This window comes from Carcharodon carcharias, chromosome 2, assembly GCF_017639515.1.
Source record: "Carcharodon carcharias isolate sCarCar2 chromosome 2, sCarCar2.pri, whole genome shotgun sequence".
Lineage (NCBI taxonomy): Eukaryota > Metazoa > Chordata > Chondrichthyes > Lamniformes > Lamnidae > Carcharodon > Carcharodon carcharias.
The window spans coordinates 31,307,587-31,330,954 of NC_054468.1; the positions used below are offsets into that span (position 1 = coordinate 31,307,587).

General features: G+C 43.6%; 1 protein-coding gene across 1 annotated transcript in view; it reads right to left on the reverse strand.

The window, feature by feature from the left end:
- LOC121287173 (very long-chain specific acyl-CoA dehydrogenase, mitochondrial-like) overlaps positions 1-23,368 on the reverse strand; it is a 78,040-nt gene that overhangs the window by 31,673 nt on the left and 22,999 nt on the right. The window contains exons 3-6 of the mRNA XM_041204794.1: positions 12,642-12,776; positions 7,241-7,385; positions 4,601-4,724; positions 3,783-3,908 (exon numbers count right to left, since the gene is read on the reverse strand). Coding sequence (XP_041060728.1) covers positions 3,783-3,908; positions 4,601-4,724; positions 7,241-7,385; positions 12,642-12,776 — 530 coding nt within the window. The remainder of the gene's footprint in view (positions 1-3,782; positions 3,909-4,600; positions 4,725-7,240; positions 7,386-12,641; positions 12,777-23,368) is intronic.

Below are 23,368 nucleotides of genomic sequence, written 5' to 3' on the forward strand. Positions count from 1 at the left end.
GGAGGCACAGAATGTCATCATGTTCCATCAGGAAGTGAAGACAGTTTAAATAGAAAAAGATCGGATGTTCCATACTTAATAATTATTTTTAAAATATTGAAGTATGCAAAGAGTGCTGAAAAAAGACATGCTATCTAAGCTTTTCATCTTGCGCCCATTAAGATAACTCACAAGCAATTAGGAAACTGTAACTTGAAAGAGTTACACTGAAAACCAATTTAAGACTGTCAGTTGGGCTTGCAGTATGCCTTACTTATGCATGCTAGAAGCCACATATATTCACACACAGAGCCTTGTCCTTTGCAGATAGAAGGAGCAGGTACACTTGGCATTTTTCTCACCTAAACAAAAGTTTAGGGGAACAGTCATTCCCTGGTTCCTTCCCCAGGGCAGTGCCTTAACCAATCAGAGTCAATCTGCCTGGTCTGAATTTGAACGAAGGTGGGCAGCTAACTGCTCCATGCTGCATTCTCCATGGCAATGCCTCCACCAATCAGAGTCCACTTGCCAACCAATCAGTACTCTCTTCTCATGCAGTATAAACTGTTGTTCCACAGCTACAGTTTGGTCATTTCTTGCGAGCTAAACTGATGAGTACAAGACGATGGCATGTCTTCAATGGCATGTCTCTTTTTTCAGCAATACTCAAGTTCTGTATTACTGAAAGATTATTTGTAAACATTATTTCACTCTCTTCCCATCCCCAAAACCTCTGTCCTTACACCATCCCCTAAGAAGGCAAATTAAGTAACAAGGTAGAAAATCTCCACCAATTCTGCCTTGTAGTTATACGTGTGCATTTAGAGTTGGGTTTACTCAATAATTTTGCTTTTTCCATACAAAATGTCAAGGGTAGTCAGAAACCAATTGTCACATGCTGCACCACAGGATGACAGAATGCAACTTGTGTCCATGATCCTCTGCACAACATAGTTGCCAATGTTAGCCACAGCAATCATCAAGGGTACCAAAAAAGGTCCAGCACTTTCAACAGGGAAGAAAATGCAGGGAGAATCACAATTATCAGAGTCAAGGAAACACGTTTACTGCTTGTCATCAGAGCCAGAAATGGCATACGGCACAGGGAAGTCAAACCAAGAGGAAGAAGAAATCATTTTCAAAAATAAATGTAGCATCCAAGAATTTATTAAATATAGAACAGGCTGACAATGTAGAGCTAAGCGGGAACTAATAGTCTAGGACACATACACAGTGAATTGAGAATTTCTACACAATCAGCTCACAGGAACCTAAAACTGTCCTGTGCATGTGAAAAATAACAATGGATCTGACAAAGGTCAGCTTTTCTGTTAAACCAAATTTATTTTTTTTAATTTTAAATAAAGTTAATGAGGTGTCAGCAAGTTTAAAGTTAACTATCGTATAACATTAAACAGAAAATACTGGAAATGTTCAGCTGGCCACAGAGTATCTGTTGAGAGAGAAACGGAGTTAACAGTTCAGATCTCTGAGACCCAGCTGGAAAAAGTTACAGAGCTACAGTAATTTATGCTAGTGTGGTGCAGCGAAAAGGGGAGGGGAGAAAAGAACAAAAGAGGAAGTCTGTGATAGGGTGGAATACGGGGCAGATTTGGTGAACAGCAGAGTCGTTCTCAGCACCTGCTGTCTGAAATAATGGAAGCAGTGGTTATGACCTAAAACTCGATGTTGAGTCAACAAGGCTATAATAGTGTCGAACTGGAAGATGAGATGTTACTCCTCAAGATTCCATTAAGATTCAATGGAACAGTGTAGGAGGACAAGGACAGAAATATCAGAGTGGAATAGAAAATTAAAATAACAAAACAATCAGAAGATCAGTGTCATGCTTGCAGACCGAATAGGGTGTTGATTTCCCAGAATAGCGGTATTGTCACTGGGCTAATATCCCAGAGACCTAGGCTAATGCTCTGGAGACCCAGGTTCAAATCCCATCATGGCAGACGGTGAAGTTTGAACCCAATAAAAATCTGGAATTAAAAGTCTGATGATAACCATGAAACCATTACCGATTGTCACAAAAACCCATCACTAATGTCCTTTAGGGAAGGAAATCTGCCACACTTACCTGGTCTGGCCTACATGTGACTCCGGACCTACAGCAATCTGGTTGACTCTTAAATGCCTTCTGAGCAAGGACACTTAGGAATAGGCAATAAATGCTGGCCTAGGCATTGACGCCCACATCCCATGAACAAATAAAAAAAGATAACTCTCTGAAATATAGGTCCATGCTGGTAAAAAGGCTCATGTCAATTTCTAGTATAAATCCCTAACAGTTACCTTAAAGTATAGTTAGCTTAAATTACAGTTCAATCTAGGTTTAACTCGAAAGGCAGCATCAGCTAACAGATAAGATGCCATCGAAAAGACAGTAAATATAAAATCAAAAGACAGTGATGCATTGATATTTTGTCACTAGATGTCTCAGGCACATTTAGTAAACCTTGCATTTAACCAAACAACCACAAATTATATTTTTGTAGCACCTTTAACATAAAACTTCACAAGGCGTTTCGCAGGAGCACTATAAAACAAAATATGACACTGAGCCCGAAGGATATTACATTAGATGGCCAAAATCTTGGTCAAAGATGAGTACCTTGAAAGAGGAAAGCAAGGTAGAGAGGTGGAGGCATAGGGAGGGAAATCCAGACTGTGGGACCTAGGCAGTTGAAAGCACATCCACAACAGTAGAGCAATTAAAATCAGAGATGCTCATGAGGCCAGAATTAGAGGAGTGCAGATGTCTCGAAATGTTATGGGGCTGAAAGAGAAAAGTTGGCAGCTAAGCAATTATACATTTTGAACTTTTGCTTTGCTTGAAGCCAATACTAAAGGAGTATCCAAATTTTTGTTTCCATTGGCCTCAAAAGTGAGTCATGAAGCCTGAATGCCATGTTTGACAGCTAAATCCATGTTCCTGTTAATTTGCCATTCTGGAAGCAGCTGACACTAACAAAATCTTGGCATTCTGGCTCAGACATTATTTATTTATCCAGATTTATCCAGACATGACGCAACAGCATGAAGAAAGCTCATTCCATAACTCCTCACCCACAAAATTTGAACATTGCAAACCAGAAAATAAGAAGTATGTACAAATAGGACAGGGATGTGGCCAGTTCCAGGGTCAGATTGCCAGGACTCACGGGCGTATGTGGCACAGTGTGGAGCGTGTCATCGCTGAAATGGGGAGAAAGATGCACAGGAAAATTCATTTCAAAGTTTTACACTTACAAATTTTGTGTCAATTCTATTTTACTTCCCATATTCTCAGCAATTACCTCAATGATGATGTCAAGGCTAAACTCCTTGCATTATTTTGTCCAGCTCATAGGTATTAGTAAGGAAAGCAGCAGTATATATTGTGGCAAGGTATAGATTCCGGGTATTCAGATTTGTGCAGTAGGTTTTAATGATACATTTATTAAATGTTGAAATTGCAAGTCAACTGTGATTTACTTACTAATCCATTGTGATCACTTATTATTGATGTCGATGTCAACCTTTGGTAGAAGTATAAAAAGATTTGAAGGAAAAATGGCATCAACAGTCAAATATATAAAAGAAGTAGATTGTAAAAGCTCCCACAAACTTTCAAGTGAACAAGAACTGATGAATATTACTAAGTATTCTCAATCATTTTTGACAATTAACAAATGATAGATAATGCTATAATGGGGAGAATAATAGATGCTTAACCAAAGAAGCACTTCTAAAAGAATGTTCATCAGAAAATTGAGATATAAAAGTTACTTTAAATTATTTTTTCACTTAACTGAGTCACCCCTCCAAATTTTCTCTCCACAATAAATGCTGTGATCTTGTCCTTCTCTTTTCCAGTGTGTTTATCTTTCACAGCAGTTTTTGCAAATACTGTGAAGATCTCTGCCATGCCCCCATTACTGAAAGAAATTCAGAAATAAATAGCTTAAAAAAATATTAAGTTTCTGAGCAATTAGGTCTCTTCTCCCTGTCTAAAATTGTTGTTACCTACAGCCTAACACTTCAATGAGGAGCAATAACCAGTCAGGCAACTGAATTTTACATTTCAGGAACCTCACTGGATCTAAAGCCTTAAAGCACCCAAGACAACAGGAATTACAGGTCGTATTAAATCCAATAGATTGAGAAGCCTGGATTTTCCTTTTTGGAATAGAGTTCCCTTGGGACAGTGCTTCCAACATCACCACTGTGCCCAACCCAGCCTCAACCCTAGATCAGAACTCATAAGAGCTGCAATGCAAGTTCACATTGGGATTCCCACTGTTAGGATTAAATACCAGCTAAGGAATGCCACATATTCGGTACTGGGGAGACTACTGCAGCTGCAGGTGCAATGAGAAACTTAATGCAGTAGAATAAGGACTCCCACTGTAGGTTTCATCCAAGAGTGAGGCCATCAGCAAGCAGCTAAGTCGTTGGCGCATTTGATGGAAGAGGAAGTCACTATAAGACCTTTTCTATCCCTTTGAGTAGTTACTGTTACTTTTCAGGACTTACCAACATCTGATGCATGATGCATCCAAAGAACAACACAACTGTCTAATCATTCAACACTTGCAACACTGATCCTGACAATACAGTTAACACTCACCTAATCCAGAGTTTGCCCCCATTCAGAATGTAGTGTTCACCCTCCTTCACAGCAGTTGTTTTTATAGAAGCTGCATCGGATCCACTGGCTGTTTCAGTGAGGCAGAAGGCAGCTATTGTTTTACCTACAAATGATAGTCATAAAGGAATAAAAATGCTTCAGCCAATAGGAAAAAGAAGTTCATTGGTTTTGGTATGTTCATTCACATTTAGGATCTGCGTTGAAATCCAGCTTAGTGGGATAAAAAGCCTTTCAGTCCACTAGTGATGAGCTCCCTTTTGGCAGTCTTAATCCAGTTCCTGCAAATCTAAACCCATGACACAAACTGCTTCCAAATGATACTAAACTCATGAGCTCAAATACAGGAGTCATAGAACGGTTAATTTGGCAATCATAAAAATGTAAACACTTTAGTGGTGAGGGGAAAAGTAAAGGGAATTTTTTTTCTCTGCATGTTTTTCCATAATTTTCTCTTAATTTGCATATCAGTGGAGGTCATTGGATAAGAATCAGGAGAATGAATGGTGAGCAATCTGAATCCTCTCACAGTGGATTGCATGGATGAGGAGGTTGAGGGAGGGGTTAGATGGTAGATAAAGCAGCCTTGCTGGGCTTTTCCTATTCTTCCTCACTTACCTACCTTCCTCCTAACCCACCTTATTGCCCAAAAATTTTACTACCCAAGATGAGGTCAGTTAATTCAGCTCAGAATCAGGATTTATCCATTCAGTCAATGCAAGGGATTCCAAATTGCCCCGTAAAATGATATGGACCTATAAATATATGTTTAGGTATCTCTATTTTCATGGAACCCAACAAAGATGTTTGCAAGAGCTGGGCCCAGAGGAAATCCCATGGCAACACCATCTATTTGGGCATACATGGTGTCATTAAAACTGAACTCAACTGCACAAGTTGCTAAGTTCATAAATTCAATGAATACTGATTCACACAATGGTGGTGGGTCTAGATCACCATGATATAGTGCTGCAGCGCATACATCTATGGCTTCCTTAAGTGGAATATTGGTGGATGAGAAACGTGTCTTCAATGGAATGACACCTAATCTCCTACCCCTCACATACTTCCGATATGTGGATGATACATTCGCTATATTTAAATCCGCAGCTGCATGTAATAATTTCCTTACATGTATAAATGAGCTCTAACCTGCTCTCAAATTCACCTTTGAATTGGAGCAGTCAAATGAACTCCCTTTCCTTGACATACTAGTTGAGAAATCTGCCAAGGGATTCTCTACCACGGTCTACCACAAGCCTACCTTCACTGGTCAATATAGGCTTTGGGACTCTTACAGTTCCACATGCTGTAAGATTGGTCTTATAGGCAACCTCATAATTAGGGCCTGAGACATCTGTTCACCATTCAAGCTTGATGCTGAAATATCAAAGGCATCCTGTGGGATAAAGGCTGCCCTGATCAGATCATTTAGCGCTGTAAATCACGCAAGCTCATGAACAGGCCTAAGGCTGTCACTTTCGGCCCTGAAAAGTGCCTAGTCTACTCAGGTTACCCTGGAAGGACAAGGTATCTCAAAAATTCGAGCAACTGGTAAAGCTAGCTGTTTCATGCTGCTGCCATGCAATAGTAACACGAGTGGTGTTCGTCACTAACAGGATGCTGCCGTCAAGCCAAAAAGATGTTCTACCTATTGCACAAATGAGTAATGTGGTATATGAATTTCGGGGCCAGTGTGATGCTAGGTATGTAAGCCATATGTCCCAAAGGCAGGCGGATCATATCAAACAGCATGCCCCAGCCACTTTTTGCAACAGGCAAAGTACAGACCATACCCACCCAGCCCGTGCCTGCAAAATTCAATACACAGTATCCAACATTAGATGTGATTCCGCGATTGGACAAAATGAGCTAAATAATCGTCAGTGTGCTAAGAATTATGCTGACAACCAATTTAAGATTGTCAGTTGGGCTCACAGCGTGGTGCATTTGTGTGTACTGGAAGCTTCATATATTAATACACGGGGTCCTGTTCTTTGCAGACAGAAAGAACATGTACACACATTGCGCCTGTTTCAGCTAAATAAAGTAAGTGACAGCCTTTTGCTGATTCATTCCACAGGGCAATGCTACAACTAATCAGAGTGCCTGCTTTAAATTTCAAACAATGCTTGGCAGTTAACTGTCAGTCACCATCAATTGGTATATTCACCATGGCAACACCTCTACCAATCAGAGTCCACCTGTCAACTAATCAGCACTCTCTTCTCATACAGCATAAATTGTTGTTCTCCTTTATATTGATATTCTTACAAAGTGTCCTGATGAGTACAAGTTGAAAAGCTTTAACATGTCTCTTTTTTCAGCAATACCCAAGTTCTGTATTACCAAACAACTATAAGAAACAAATTATGAATGAATCGTAATGAGCCACAACCAGTATGCATCTTTCAATGTACATAATACTTATGTACAGGCATCTAGCCCTTAATACATGTGAGAAGAATGGATTTGCTCTTATAGCCTCAACCAATTTATTTATATAAATTATATAAATAATGTATCCATTAAACAAGAGGAAATGAAAGCACAATGCATATACATAAATAACAATAGATATCCTTTACCCTAGGAATCCTAAATGAAACTAGTCTCACCTACCTGAAGCGAGGTCAGGCAAATATTTCTTCTTCTGCTTATTAGTGCCAAACAATAAGATTCCTTTGAAACCAATGGATTGATGAGCCCCAAGGGTAATGCCCACTCCAAGGTCATGAAGACCAACAATCTCCACCAGTCTAGCATACTGTGAAAATGTAGAGTTGAAATTTTAAAGCACAACAGAACTCAAAATAAATAAACATTTGCAATTCATCGTATGTAGTGGAATCAAAAAATAGTTAATGATAATTATACTATAAGACCCTTAATATCCTATGCGATTCCTGAAGAGGTAGCAGGTAAATAAGTGGCAGATTTTCCTTCCACTTTGGCCACATTGTACAACTGAATCGCTTTCTTGCAAGAAGATATTTATGCACTCAAAAGACCAGAAAGACAGCTTAATGTCTGGTGTATGGGCCATCGGAGATTAAAATTTAAACATATTTCTAATGCAATTAGGCAGAGTCAACATGGTTTTGTGAAAGGGAAATCATGTTTGACCAATTTATTAGAGTTCTTTAAGGATGTAACAAGAAGAGTGAATAAAAGGGAGTAGTGTATGTAATGTCCAAAAGCAATTCTATAAGGCACCACATAAAATATTACTGCACAAGCTGGTACGGGGGTGATATATTAGAGTGGATAAGAGAAATGGCTACTAATATGAAATAGAGATTCAGGAAAAATGGCTCATTTTCAGGTTGGCAAACTGTAACTAGTAGAGTGTCACAGAGATCAGGGCTGGGGCCGCAACTATTTATGAGATATATTAATGACTTGGACAAAGGGACAGGCTATATTGTAGCTAAATTTGCTGACGATACAAAGATAGATAGGAAAGCAAGTTGTGAGGGGGACACATTGAGCCTGCAAAGGGATAGAGATAGGTTAAGTAAGTGGGCAAAAATTTGGCAGATGGAGTGTAATGTGGGAAAATGTAAGGTTGTCCACTTTGACAGGAGGAACAGAAATGCAAAATATTGCTTAAATCAAGAGAGATTTCAAAATGCTGCAGTACAGAGGGACTTGGATGTCCTTGCACATGAATCACAAAAAGTTAGTATGCAGGTACAGCAAGTTATTAAGAAGGCAAATAAAATGTTGGCCTTTACTGTAAGGGGGATGGAATATAAAAGTATGAACGTCTTGTTACAACTCTACAGGGCATTGGTGAGACTGCACCTGAAGTACTGTGTACAGTTTTGTTCTCCTTACCTAAGGAGGAACGTACTTGCATTGCAAGCAGTTCAGAGAAGTTCACTAGTCTGATTCCTGGCATGAAGGGTTTGTTTTATGAGGAAGGTTTGAGCAGGTTGGGTTCATATTTATTGGAGTTTAGAAGAATGTAGGTGATCTTATTGAAACATGTAAGATTCTGAGGGGGCTTAACAAGGTAGATCTGAGAGGATGTTTCCCCTCTCGGGGAATCTAGAACTAGGTGGCATTTAAAATAAGGGGTCTCCCATTTAAGATGAAGGTGAGGAGGAATTTCGTCTCTTAGAGGGTCATTAGTCTTTGGGATTCTCTTCCATACAGAGCAGTGGAAACTGGACATTGAACATAGTCAAGGCTGAGTTAGATGGATTTTTGATCCATGGGGAGTCAAAAGTCATGGGGGGGCAGACAGGAAAGTGGAGCTAAGACCACAATCAGATCAGCCATAATGGTGTCCACAACATAACTTATGTGGGGTGACCAGAATAAGTTGTTGTAGTGACACTTGAGTGTAATGGATCCAGGGATGGAATCTCTGATCTATTGTAGACAGTGAATTTGGCAGTGGTTGGTTGAATCATCGCTTATCACTTGTGTGTACATACATTTCAGTGTGCTAAGTGGAAAGATACTTGCACCTGCACCAGTATCTAGATTTGCATATAAATTATGCTGTCCCTGCATCTGTGGGCATGTAACCTGGATGGTGGCAAAGCTTATTTTGGGTACTACTGTGACAATACATTCTCTGATGTTCACCATGGTGAATGTCTGCACTTTTTTTGTATTGATACTCTTGATTATCCTCATCATCTAACCATGTTGCTTGGCTGGACATTTCATAGATCTTGTTTTGATACTATTTGATACACACTCTTGGTTGTTTAGAATGTTGGCCTCTGTGGCTTCTCATGATGTCGAACCGCTTGTTCCAGCCTTTGCTTCCTGCATTGGCACTGCCAATGTCCTCTGATGCCACATACCATGCATGTATGCTTAAAAGCTGGGCAATTTCTGGGTGTATGTGTGAGGCCACAACACCCACATTGATTACTAGGCTTGCCCACATTGGCTATCGTGTCAATGGTGGACGAATTACACTTGGCTGTAAGCTCTATCTACCCGTAGTATGGTTTCATACTTGCATCTGCTATGCAATGGCGCTTCCATGCTGTTATCTTTGGGTCTTTTTGGAACGTTTCCATTGGGATATATGCCATCACAAGTTTGGTTTTTCTGGGGGCTAGCTCTGACATCATAAAGTCATAATCATGCCCCTTGTCCCTGAATCCACTTATGAAATGATCAATTGTCTCTGTAAATTATTGCTTAAAAGACATGAATTCCAGATGTTGCATTCTGAGTTTCACTTGTAATTGATCTTGAGTGTTAACCATATTTTATCTGGATTTTTAAGGTCCTCATACAACAGACCTGAAGTCTGTCCAGATTGTTGAGGGCCTCGTTGTCCAAAGCAATCTTAATGGCTTATTTACCTGGTTCAGAAATATTGAGGTCCAGAAAACATAGCTCTACACAATGTCTGAACAAGATAAGTAGAAGGCCTGTTGCCTTTCAATTTAGTGGAGATTTTGTGGTCATCCTGTGGCTTTTTTCAGGATTATGAAAATTATCTGGAACAGGACAGCTATTCAGCTTTTTTCTACAGCCCTTCAGAAATTGGTTTGGCTCTGAGTTGCAGCACCTTAAGTAGCCACTGCCTAAGCTGGGCATAGGTTGTTGTTTGATTGCAATTGTGGCACTGTTGAGCTACTTACTTCAGCTCTGCCCACAATGCAGTAATATGGGTGTGAAAATGAATTGCAGGCTTCAAAAGCAATATTAAGCAAAGAAAGGAGACCCTTTTACAGCCTTCCTTGAACTATTGGAGCTGTCACTGGATGGACTCTTCTTCCTTAGTCCAGTCTGCAGTGTTTTAATCTCCTCTAGACCTCCTGTAGGAACAGCAAGCAATAATAATGGATTCCTCTATCTGTGGAATACTTCTTAAAGCCAGACCCTCCAGAGTCATCTACTTAATCTCTGTTCCTGCACAAACTTTATAGCAGGTAGACTTGTACTAATTAAGCACCCCCAAATTTGAACACCCCTACTAGGATGTGGTGATTGCTGACTGAAGTGAGGTGTGATGTCCCAGAATGAAGGTATGATATATAGAATTCCTACAGAGCTGCAGAATCTCTTACACACAGTGATTTAGTACTTGATAGTTGTCTCACTTCTACACCAGTTGTTCTTCTGCATGCAAAATCATCACAGAATCACAGAATGATACAATACAGGAAGTGGTCATCTGGCCTGTCATGTCTGCTGGTTCTCCAAAGGAGCAATTTACCTAGCGCCACTCCCTGGCCTGCTCCCCATAGCCCTGCACATTCTTCGTGCATAGCAATATGTTTCAAAGGCTCTCTAGTCTTTCATTTGCAACCTTCATATGGAACATCTCTCTCAACCCTTACTTGAACAAACCCCTTATTAATTCATCCTCTCTGAAGACTTTGGCCTCCCAACACATCTACTTGTTATTGCATCAGCTGTCTGCTGCCACCTGGGCGAATGCTTCATTTACTTGCTTTCACCCAATGTTGTGAACCTTATTATAGGAGAGGTTGACTGGGAGAGGCAGGCGACGGGATGTCCATGAGCTAACCCCTTTCAAGGAGCAGACTATGGAGCTCCTGGGAGGTATTCTATCCAACTGTTGGTGATAGAAAGCTATTCCAATACCTGAATCTGCTCAAGCACTTTAAAGAGCCAATTTGTCATTAAACTCTGGAGCTTTATCTATCTTGTTACTCTCCTTGGGTACTGAGTACCCATTGTTAGCTGTTTTCCTCTTTTTTCTGGATTCATCACAGTACTTAGGGGCAGGTAAACAGGAAGATAATGGTGAAGCAATGAGAAACAAAGAAAATATTTGAGCTTGTGGAAGATCCTGCTCCAATAACCCTAACAAGCCCCAGCCTCTCCCCATTCCCCATCACTGACTTATATCTTAATCACCAACTCAGATACGTATGCCTGGGCCAAAGCTGTGTTTTCCTTTTCCTCTTCCTCCTTCCATCTAGACAGCCTATAGAAGATTTGGCATAGGTAAATCCATGCTGCTCTATTGTACCCTTTACCAAAGGCCAAAGTTTGGAAATGCCTTTCTGTCAGTTTAAAGACCGGTTCATTAGTTCCCCAAGATATGCCTAGATGTAAACCCTAGATGTGGGCAAGATTTTTCATAGTGCGCCCTTACAAGGAACACTTCTCCAAGGCTCAGCTGATTCTGACATGCTACTATAATGACTCTGGATACAGGTTACACAAAGTACAGTTGTGGCATTCCAACATCTCACAAGAATTTGTTATTTATTCATTGGCTGGCTAGGCCCTTGAGAGCTGAGTGGCTTGCCAAGCCATTTCAGAGTGAACCATATTGCTGTTGGTCTGGAGTCACATGTAGGCCAGGTAGGCCAGATCAGGTAAGGATTGCAGATTTCCTTCCCTAACAGAAACTAGTGAACTAGATAGGTTTTTACGACAATTAACAATGGTTTCATGGTCATCATTGGACTTTTAATTCCAGATTTTTAATTGAATTTAAATTCCACCATCTGCCATGGTGGGATTCAAACCCAGGATCCCAGAGCATTACCCTGGATCTCTGGATTATTAGTCTGGTGATAATACCACTACGCCACCGTCTCCTGTCATTTCCACCTCATTTACATATGTATGCTCCTGCAGGGATGGATGGAGGAAACAACCCCATCAGAGGACCCAGAATTTCAACTGCCCCATAATGGAATCATTCATGACCCTGAAAACAACATGCACCCACATCTCACCCTATCTTACCAGGAAAAACAAGGAAATTCAAGCCTCTTAAATTAACATAGCCATACAATTCAAATATGTCTGCTTATAAACTAAAATTTAAATTATGGCTTTTCTCTTTCCACTTTCTGTTTAAAATCTTTTAAAAGTTTTAGCGAGGGTAACAGCCATATGATTATAATGCAAAAATATTTGTATCTACTTTGACCCTTTTAAAAAGTAGAAAAGTAGGAATTTAATTTAAACATCTCTGTGGCATTACATGTTGAAGTTGGTTATAGATATGTCTGACTGGATCTATTTACAAAGAAAGGTCAGCCAAAGATGAAGCCATTACCTGAGTATTGCTGAGTCCCAAACCCCCAAGTTCAACAGGAACTTGCAATCCAAACGCTCCCATTTCCTTTAAACCTTCCATGGTTTCATCTTCCACCTTCCCCAGGCTATCATTTGCACCAGCATTATTGACTTCCTGGAACAAAAAATGCAGAAATTAAACCTCAACATCATACCCTGTAAGTTTCTTGCCTACTTTCTATGGGAAATTTGTGAGCCTTGACAGCAAGTGCTGGCTGGTTTCAGTCAAGGAGGTGTCACAGCAGAGCCAGTCCGCTTGCACACCGTCCATAGATGTATACTTCCAAGAGAAGTTTCAAGAAAAGGATTAGCAATGGAAATCTTAGAAGATTTTTATTTCCCTAACCAAATAGCACAAAGATCAGCTGGAGCATTGGTAACTGAAATCAGGGGAAATCAGCTAGATGGCACAAATTGGGATCAAATAAAACGGAATGTGGTTCAGTAGCTCAATGAGTAAAATTCCTCAGTATGAACAAAATTAAATGAAATATTTCTTCTGAACACTAACAGGATGACGCTAAAACAATTTTATATCAAGCTTCTCGTCACCCTAATTTTTCTGTATTTGGTGACTAGAACAGTCACTGAATTCACAGTCACAAAAAGAAGATAAAAGTGCATGACATTACTTGCCAGGAAAAACTTGGAGACTGGGCCCACTAGCTCCTGGAGAAACTGTGACTGCTCACTACTTAAAACTGCATGAAAGAACAATGCGGAATCAGTATTTAAATTGAATTCTCAAATAAAGAATAATTCACAATTTAAAAAAATAATATAAATCATATTTTCTCTGCATCTCAATACAAGCTGGAGCTTTTGTGAGCTTTTTTTCACAACAATCCTACAATGGCTCTATTTTACATTACTGACCATAACCAGACCATTATTAGCAGTGGTTTCTCTTCAAAGAGTCACAAGGGGACACATCCCCGCCGACACTGCCTGGCCCACAGCGATTTCACGCTCCAACGAGCGTCAAGTCAGCTTGACCAGCAGCTCTCTCAACCGTGCAGCACCAGAAGCTGCAGTGAACAGGACTGGGACTGCAAGCAGTCCCCAAAGGCGAAGTCCTGAGATTCCAGAAACAGGTAAGTTTTGGGGGTTTCAGGGCGAGTTGGGTAGGGGGGAGCCTGGAGGGTGGGCAGAGGGTGTTTGGAGCATCAACAGGTTGGGTAGGGGGGAGCCTGGAGGGTGGGCAGAGGGGGATTGGAGCATCAACAGAGAGGCCGGCGGTGGAGGGCGGGAAGGGAGGTCCTGCGGTTACCAGACTTTAAAGTGGTGAGGATACCTGATGATAAAAGGGGGCCTGCTGATGAAGGCCCCACCCCCCAACCACACTTCCCACCCAAGGCCTGAACTCAACTTATTTTCGGCCTTCCTCCATACCTGGGAGCTCCTCCATCAGCTTGAAAATTGAGGCTGGGCAGGAAATGGCCCTTAAGTGGTCAATAATTAGCCACTTAAGGGCCCCAACTGAGGCAATGGCAGGCCACCCAGCGGAGGCCTCGCCCGCTCCAGTGTAAAATTGCAGAGAGGTCAGGGAGGTTGGGAACCAAGCAGGAAGTCCTTGCGAGGAATTTTACACTTAGCCCCCAACCCACCGGCAGGGGAGCATAAAATTCTGCCCATGGGGTCAGCTTTTACATGTCAGTTGATGACTTGTCAGTCCAATGCCTCTCTTGATCCCTTTCCTCTACTGACACTACACTGTCACACTGTTTGTCTGGTAACTAGTCTTGGCTGGGCTGGAATATCCTGCAACTAAACATTGGGAAGAGCAAAACCATCTTCAGCACCCACACGAAATAGGTACCCTTCCTTGTCAATGATGCCATCCTTCTGCCTGACCACTATTTCAGGTTCATATAGACTTTTTGCAGCGTTGGCATCCCCTTGAACCCCAAGCTGAGCTTCTAAAGTCATATCCTCTCCATTACAAAATTGCATTTTCCATATCTGCAATGTCAGCTGCCCCAGCCCCTATTTCAGCTCATCTGCTGCTGAAACCCTCATCAATACCTTGTCGCCTCCAGCTTTGACTATTCCCATACATTCCTGAGCAGCTTTCCATCCTCCATGCCCTATATTTTAGCTGATCCTAAACTCTACACACACTATATTGTGTGATAAAATGAAATAGGAGTTGGAGTAGGCCATTTGGCTCTTTGAGTCTGCTCTGCCATTCCACAAGATCATAATTGATCTTCTACCTCAACTTCACCTTCCTGCATTATCCCCGTATCCCTTAATTCCCTTAATGCTCAAGAACCTATCAACTTTTGTCTTGCCAGCTCCCTCAATCAATAAGATCATGCTGATCTTCTAGCTCAACAACACCTTCCTACATTATTCCCTTATCCCTTTATTCACAGTGTCCAAAAATCGATAGATCTTAGCCTTGAATGTGCTCAACAATTGAGCATCCACAGCCCTCTGAGGCAGAGAATTGTGTGAAGCGATGGGAATGCATCAGGGAAGTGGCCTAATACATTTTGTTTCCATTTACCTGCCCCCCCCACCCCCCCCCCCCCCCCCCCCCCCCCCCCCTCGACTTCAAAACTACTTCCAAGCTGCTGGAAAGTTTCCTGCAGTCTCCCGAAAAGTTTTCCTATCTGGATCAATCATGGTATACCGTTGAGAGTTATATGGAGTTATATTAATTAAAGGTAAAGGAAAATCTCATAGCATCTGTGTTATAGGTCACTTGGATGCAACCTAAAGAAGCATTATGAATGTAGGGTTTTTTTTACTAAACTTACAAATATAATGGCAGAAGTAAAACATTTTTTCTTTAAATTTATAAACTGCAGAAATATACCATGTAGAGTCATAAACACCAAAAAATCAGGGATTGGTAAGTAAAAGGTTATGCAGTTACATAGGATTATATTTAAGCAGGGTTGAAGTCAATCCTTAGGTAGGTGGAGGTCTAATAGGAGAAGGCAGAATCGGGTATAAGGCAACTGGGCATGAAGTGCTGAGCTGAATTGGAGTTTATTATAATATTTTAAACTTTATAGGGCTGGTGACTGCCTGATTTATGATTTCCTGGAACAGAGCTGTGGAAAAATAGAACTGAGCCTGCAGTAACAGGACATAAATTCTGAAAATTTTCCAGTTCCAGGTAAAGTCCATGTAATACTTGTGCAGACCTGCACAGTCAAACATTCTGTTTGTCATTTTACTTACAAGAGCAATTTGTAGTTACATAATAAAGTTAATGTTGAAAACATATCTGAAAATGTTCTACATAGGGGATATAAGAGTTTAATAAGGTACTGAAGAATTGATGAAAAGAATGCAGGTTTTGAAGGGTTAGAGTGGGATCACGGTAGCTGAAAACTCCACCATCAAGAGGGCACAAATGAAAGGAAGGATGCACAGAAGTTCAGAGCATGAGGAATGAAGAGTGCAGTAGAGTTATAAGGGGGGTTACAGAAGTGTTGGCGGGAAGGATAAGGCCAAGAGGGTCAGAGTGAAAAAGAGAAAAGGGGAACAAAGAAGGAAGGGAGGGGGTGAGGAAGATCTTTTACATCCACCCAAGCAGGCAGATTGGGCCTTGATTTAACTTCTCGTTCAAAAGATGGCACCTCTGACAGTGCAGTAACCTTCAGGACGACACTGAATGCCACCCATGATTTTCATGCTCAAACCTTGGAGTAGGACTTGAACTGGGAACCTTGTGTCTCAGAGTCGACAGTGCTGCCACCTAGGTCAGAAGTGTTAAAGTCAGTGAGGTGGAGAATATGCTGAAAGGCAGGAAAAAATCTGTCTGGGCTTTGATCAAAAATCCTTGAATCCCACCTCCCATTGCCACCATCTCTTGTCACAATCCCAAGAAAGCAAGTGTGCAATGGAAATAAGGAGGAAAAAACCATTCTGTAAATAAAACATAGGATGTATAGACTACAAGACAGCTCAATTCCCTACTTTATAAAACTCATAGATAGCATGTAAATAATTGAGAATTCAATGAACGCAACCTGACAACATATGATCAATGGCCAGAATTTTCCAATTGGTGGGGGGGGTGGGCCCTGCACGCCGACACGTAAAATGACACACGGTGATGTCGGGTGAGCATCTCGACGCCACCCCATGCCATCGCGATACTGCTTTGGGCGGGCGGGTGGTGATATCCAATGCGCAGCCTCCATTAATTAACGGGCCACTTAAGGCCCTTGAGGCGCCAATCAATGGCGATTTTTCGGCACCTGTGCAATCTTCGGGTCGGCGCATGGGCGCAATGGGCAGGCGAGTAGGACACATTTGTATAAACCTCATCCACGGGCAGGATAAGAGGGGTCAGTGGGTTCGTGAGTGTGCTCTGTCAGATATCGATTTTTCAAAGTTACTGATACTTGCTTGTTTGATCTGCAATACTTCAAAACACATCCCAGCTGCTTGCACTGGACTCACAACCTTCAGATCAGCACTCTGCAGTGAGGGATCTTTTTTGGACCTGCAAGTTTCAGGAAGCTTTCCCTTGGCCTGGGAATGGGAGCTCAACTGTCTACGGGAGGCACGTCCTCTGAGGAGGAAGGAAGGGCTAGAAGGGGGTGGAGGCCAGGAGTGCACATTCAGCTTCCAGGGGAGCCACCTTTGGGAGGTCAGGCACAAGCACAAGGGGTGCAAGGCCAACAGGAAGTCCAAGGCTGATGGGGCCACAGAAGACATCACTATCCTGCTGCCAGGTATACAGGCGGTGAAGCAGCTACCTCAATATGTCTGAGGTGAAGTGTCAAAGAAGGCTGTGTCTCTCAAGGAAGACATTCAAATATATCTGTCAAATGATTGGGCCTGAGATCTCTGTGAATTGGGTGGGTGGGCACCCCATGCCTGTGGCTCTAAAGGTCACAGCTGCGGTGGGTGATCTTTGCGGTGTCTCCCAATCTGCTGTCCACACTTGTGTCAAGCAGGTTACAGACGCTCTGTTCAGGTGTGCATTGACCTTCATCCACTTCCATTGGGACCAGGAAAGCCAGACACAGCGAACCAGAGGCTTTGCGGCCATTGCTGGCTTCCCCCGTGTCCAGGGTGCAATAGACTGCACACATGTGGCCATCAAGATGCCAGCAGGTGAGCCCGGTGCCTTCGTCAACAGGAAGAGCTTCCACTCCATGAACGTGCAGATAGTGTGTGATCACAGGATGCTGATTCTACAAGTCTGTGCAAGGTACCCAGGCAACTCCCACGACGCTTACATCCTCAGACACTCCCAGGTGCCTGGGCTCTTCAGTGCTCCAGCCCAGCTTGATGGATGGCTGCTGGGTGACAAGGGCTATCCCCTCAGAAGGTGGCTCATTATGCCTTTCTGCCATCCAAGAAACAGAAGCTGAGCGGCGGTACAATAGGAACCACGCCTCCACATGGGCTGTGGTGAAGAGAACCATCGGTCTTCTCAAGATGCGCTTCCGATGCCTGGACCGCTCAGAGGGCGCGCTCTAGTACTCCCTAGATCATGTGTCGCTGATAGTAGTTGCATGCTGCGCTCTCCACAATCTTGCGATGGAAAGGGGGTTTGCAGTGGACAACAGAGTTGTCGATGCAGTGGCTGCGGCTGCACACGATGAGTCCAGCAGTGAGTCTGAGGATGAGCATGCACAGGGAAATGATGAGGGGGTAGACGCTGACCCGGGCATACCCCAGGGAGGCAGGGACGCCCAGGAGGTTTTAATCCAACAAAGCTTCAGCTAGCCCAACACAGATGGTCCTCTAGGACAAGCCTGGACTGCAGGTTCCATACTCGATACCCAAGTGCAAAATCTGCCTGGATAGGAACATTAACTAAGGACCTTGTTAATAAAATTGAATGGCCCACAAATCACTCCTAACATTATTGGTAACCATCCATCTGCAGAAGCAAAGAGGCACCCCCAGCCATGGTGACATGTCTGAATTTAATATTATAACCAAAGAAACTTAAGAAAACAAAATGACAAAGGTGTTAAAAATCACACCAACTCATAAAGACCTCATTGCAGGCCAACACAAAACTACCAGTGATAAACCCGTGGTGTGCCTAAGGTGCCTTATGTTTACGCTTCTGGATGCTACATCTTGGTGCTGCCCCCGCACTGGGAGTGGCATCTGAGACATCCTGCTGACTCTGCTGCCCTGTTGGCCTCAATGACCTTGGCGGCCGCCCTCTGGCCCGTGGAGCCTGTGCTGGCCCCGCCCGGGGGGGAGCTGCCAGTTCCACAGCTGGCATCTCCCCAGTCATCGCAGCCTCGTCAGATGCAATGGTCACTGGCAGAGGGGTGGAGGGGCTGCTGCCCTCATCCGGAGTGCTCTAAGAGGAGCCCGCAGAGATGACAGGCAGCTGCTGCACTGACATGAGGGCGCTTTGGACTTCCCTGCTCACCTTGAATGGATGGGCACCGAGCTGGGAAACTTGGTGCCCAGACCATCTCCCATACTGGCAATGACCAGCTGAGGTCAATGCCGATGTGAGAGCTTACTGGGTGAGCGCAGCCCCAAGAAGCCCTGATGGGTCTCCTGGAGAAGCCTCTCTCCATGGAGGACGCAAGGCGCTCGGCCATGAGGCTCACTGCTTTGGCGACAGTCCACGTAGACTCCTCCACCATGGACACCAAGCAAGCATCGCCTCATGTATCTCCCCCCGATGCTTCCGCACACCCGGCTGCATTTCCTGCACCTGCTGCATCGCGGACGACTCCAGAGGCACATCATCAGCCACCAACTGAGCATGTACCTGGTCCCCTGCAGTCCTGCAACTGCTGGCACCATGGGCACTCTCTGTCTCTGCCAGCTCCTCCAGCAACTGTGAGGTGCCCTCACCACTGTACCGCTGGACACTGTCCGATGTTCTAATTCCCACTGAGGTGCTAGTATCTGCACTGGTGCTTGCCTGGCAGAGATGGTGTGATCAGAGACTTCAAGGCCCTCAGGTGTGAGGGGGGGCCTCTGCTGCTCCTCCTCCCGGCCCTACTCCACCGATGCTGAAAACAAGAACAAAGATATTAGATCAATTAACATGGAAACAATGTCAATCTTCATCCCTGTACGTACCCCAGATCATTATGCGCCCATCCTTTCATAAGCAATGGTCAAGCCATGTTGCAAACTTCAATCACTGAACATTCAGCACTGCCATGGCTGATGGGACAACAATGGTGACCTCACTGCTGAGCACACATACCTGACCATGGCACCCCAGTCTCACTGACACCGGTGGACCTAGACACATGGCGCCTCTCCAAATCTAGGGCCTCCTGCTCGAAGCGGCTGAGAATCGCTAACTGTGTCGGCTCTCCGCCAGTCCTCAGCCACTCGGCAGCATTATGTGTATTCTTCTCCTGAAAAGGAGAGAAGAGCATTGATTAGTGCTACTTGTGCCTGGATTCTTTTCGTGGACAGCCCACCCCAACCAGAGTGGGATATTGCAGGGCTCCAGTGCCTCCTCACCCCACTGCTGCTGAACACTCACACAAAGTTGCTAGACCTGTCTCCGCAACCACCCCCCACCCCCCCGACCCCCTTGGCCAAATGCTGCCTACATCACATTTGGCACCACATGGTCCAACTTTCCATAACAAGGAGGCGCAAGCACGTGGAGCACAGAGGACAGCAGATCGATCGGTGCCACGCCACCTTGAAGCTCCCCTCCCAGCATGTCATCACCCTGACTTTGACATATCCTGGAGTTCCAGCACTGCGCCTAGGTGCAGTTCCTCCAGGTTGCCCCCAAAACAGTAATGTGGGCCTCAGTGTACCACATGCTGCGGGGGCAGAATCCATCTCTTCACCACCCTCTCAGGGTGATCTCGGCAGGGGCAATATCTGCTGGCCCACCCAAAGGCACATGCCATTAATGACTCAAAACACTCAGACTTGGGGGTGGGAGGGGCAGCAGGGGGGGAAAGCCGACCTGCTGGGTTAAGTGACCAATACCAACATGGTACTCACCCTTCCCAAGCGCAACAGGTCATTGAAGCACTTGTGACACTGGATCCCGGTGCATCGCACCATCTCACGGGAGCTCACCACCTCCACCACCTCCTCCCAGGCACTTTTGGTCATGAGGAGGGGGCCTCCTCCTCCCGTCCAGGGATACGAGGACCTGCCACCGTGCTGCCACCTCCTCAAGGAGGGCAGCAAGGCAAGTGTCAGAAACCAAGGGCACAGTGCCCCCCTGCCCTACCCTCCTGCCTGGCCAGCTCACCTGGCCATTGGACCTGGCAGTCATTGCAGTCCCGCCACTGCCTGCCCGCTCCCGCTGCCCTCTGGAGCCACGGTTCACACTGGGCGGGCCTTAATTGGCCTGCCTGCATAAAATGGCAGCACGGACCCCATCGCAGGTGGCGATCGGGTCCACACCCACCTGTGCCCACTCCCACACCGCCCACCCAACAGGCAGAAAATTCTGCCCAATGGAATTTAATACAAAATGCAGACTGCAGTAGACCTTTCATTTCTATTCTGTAAATTAAGGAGACCTGCATTTGGAAATGTATTGTAATTATTTATAGGCTGAAATTATTATAATTGTGCTATCCTTTTATTATTTTATACTTTGTATGATGATACAAATAAATTAAGTAATCATAATTCATGACATATTTATAGACAATCATTAAAAGAAAAATCAAAACAATTCGGTACCTGCCACTATGATGATCTTTCAATAGAACGATTAAAACCAGTGAAATGGAGGTGATAAACTAGCAGGATTTAGTGAGGGATACAATGTGAGTGATTGCGTTTTGGATGAGTTGGGTTTAAGCAGGGTTGAGGATGCCAGGCAGAGAAGGAGAATATTGGAGAAATTTGGGGAGAAATTGGTTTGTGTAGCACAATTCCCTAGGGTCAGGAAACACCATGGGCCATTAACTGCTGCTCCATGGTAATTCTTCAATGATATCAATGGAGAATGCCGCACGGGCCGTGCAGGTAGCAATGTAAGTCTAGTTGTGCTACGCAAACAAATTCGAAATTTGGCTGTTGGAATCATTTAGTTCCTTTGGTTCCCAAGCTAGTTGCATTGGTTTGGCTTGAAATGCTGTTGACTCCAATCTCCAACTCAAATCAAATTGACACAAATCTCCAACAGGTTCTAAAACATAACCTTCCTGTCCTTAAACGCTTGAACCTCAGGAACATGCAACATTGATCAAAGTTCATCAAAAATCAAGTTTAAAAACATGAGTATAATATGTCATAGCCAAGAGTGCAATGCCCCTGTGTTAATCGGTATGAAAACTCAGAATAATTTACAGACCCATGATTTGAAGAAAGGCATAAAGTTGCCTGGTTTTACTTTTAAAATACAAATGAAACCTGGGGTGTAAATATATATATATTGTATATCACAGATTATAGAACAATACATTTCAAACAAAACTAAACAAAAGATGCTTGTTCCAATGTCACTTGAAAGCAGCATAAGGGTATTATGATTGCCAGGCTCAATAAACTACAAATGAATAAAAAGTAACAAATGTCAATTCTGATTAACAAGTACATCATTTTAAGAACCTGCATATATATATATTTATATGTCTGTGTATATAGCAATTGAACACATCTGCAGTAGTCTCAGAGTAAGCGCATCCAGTGATTTATGTTAGAATTACTTTTTAATCTAGCATTCCAAAATGCAGACCTGGCAGCATCTGTGGAGAGAGAAACCGAGTTAAGCTTTGTGGTTGAATATATCTCTTCTTCAGAACAGGCCTGCCAGAGTTGCTGAGTGTTTCCAGCACTTTGTTTTTATTTCAGATTTCCAGCGTCTGCAGTATTTTGCTTTTATTAAACTAAAACACAAGTTTGCTGGAGCCAATTGTTTCACGCAGCACAAGAAGTACAAAAATGTTTCGACCCACAATCGAAGCATCCAAAACTATATTCAGGCATTTTATATCCAGTATTGCAGCTTGCATGCCAGATTGTAAAATTAAAGGGTTATAAAGGGTTAAAGGGCCATTAAAGGGTACTGGGTGCCACACTATAGGAAGGATGTGAACATATTGGAAAGAGTGCAGATGAGGTTTACGAGAATGGTTCCAGGGATGAGACACTTCAGTTATGAAGAAAGATTGGAGAAGCTGGAACTGTTTCCTTGGAGTGGAGAAGGCTAAGAGGAGACTTGATAGAAGTGTTCAAAATCATGAGGGGTCTGGACAGCGTAGATAGGGAGAAACTGTTCCCGCTCGTAAACGGATCAAGAACCAGAGGGCCCAGTTTTAAAGTGTTTTCCAAAAGAAGCAGATGTGAGGTGAGAAACAACTTTTTCACACAGCGAGTAGTTGCGGTTTGGAACGCGCTGTGGAATGTGGTGAGGGTGAGTTCAATTGAGGCATTCAAGAGGGCTTTGGATGATTAGTTAAATAGAAACAACATGCAGGATTGCGGGGAAAAGGCAGGAGACTGGCACTAAGAGCAGAATATTGCCGTCGGCTTGTGGGGGCGGGCCCAACACGCTGACGCATAAAATGACGCGTGATGACATCAGGCGTGCATCCCGACATCATCGCGCGTCATTTTGGTATTGCTTTCAGCGGGTGGGCGCCGGAGGCGGCTGCGCATTCGCCAAACTGTCAACACCCTATTAAGGTCATTAAGAAAGCAATTGACGTTATTAACAAAGCTTAAGGTTGGCAGGCAGGCGAAGAGCCCAAGCGGCCTTCGCGTTTTCTAGGAAACCTTTTCCACGGGTGGGATGAGGTTTCCTGAAGGCTA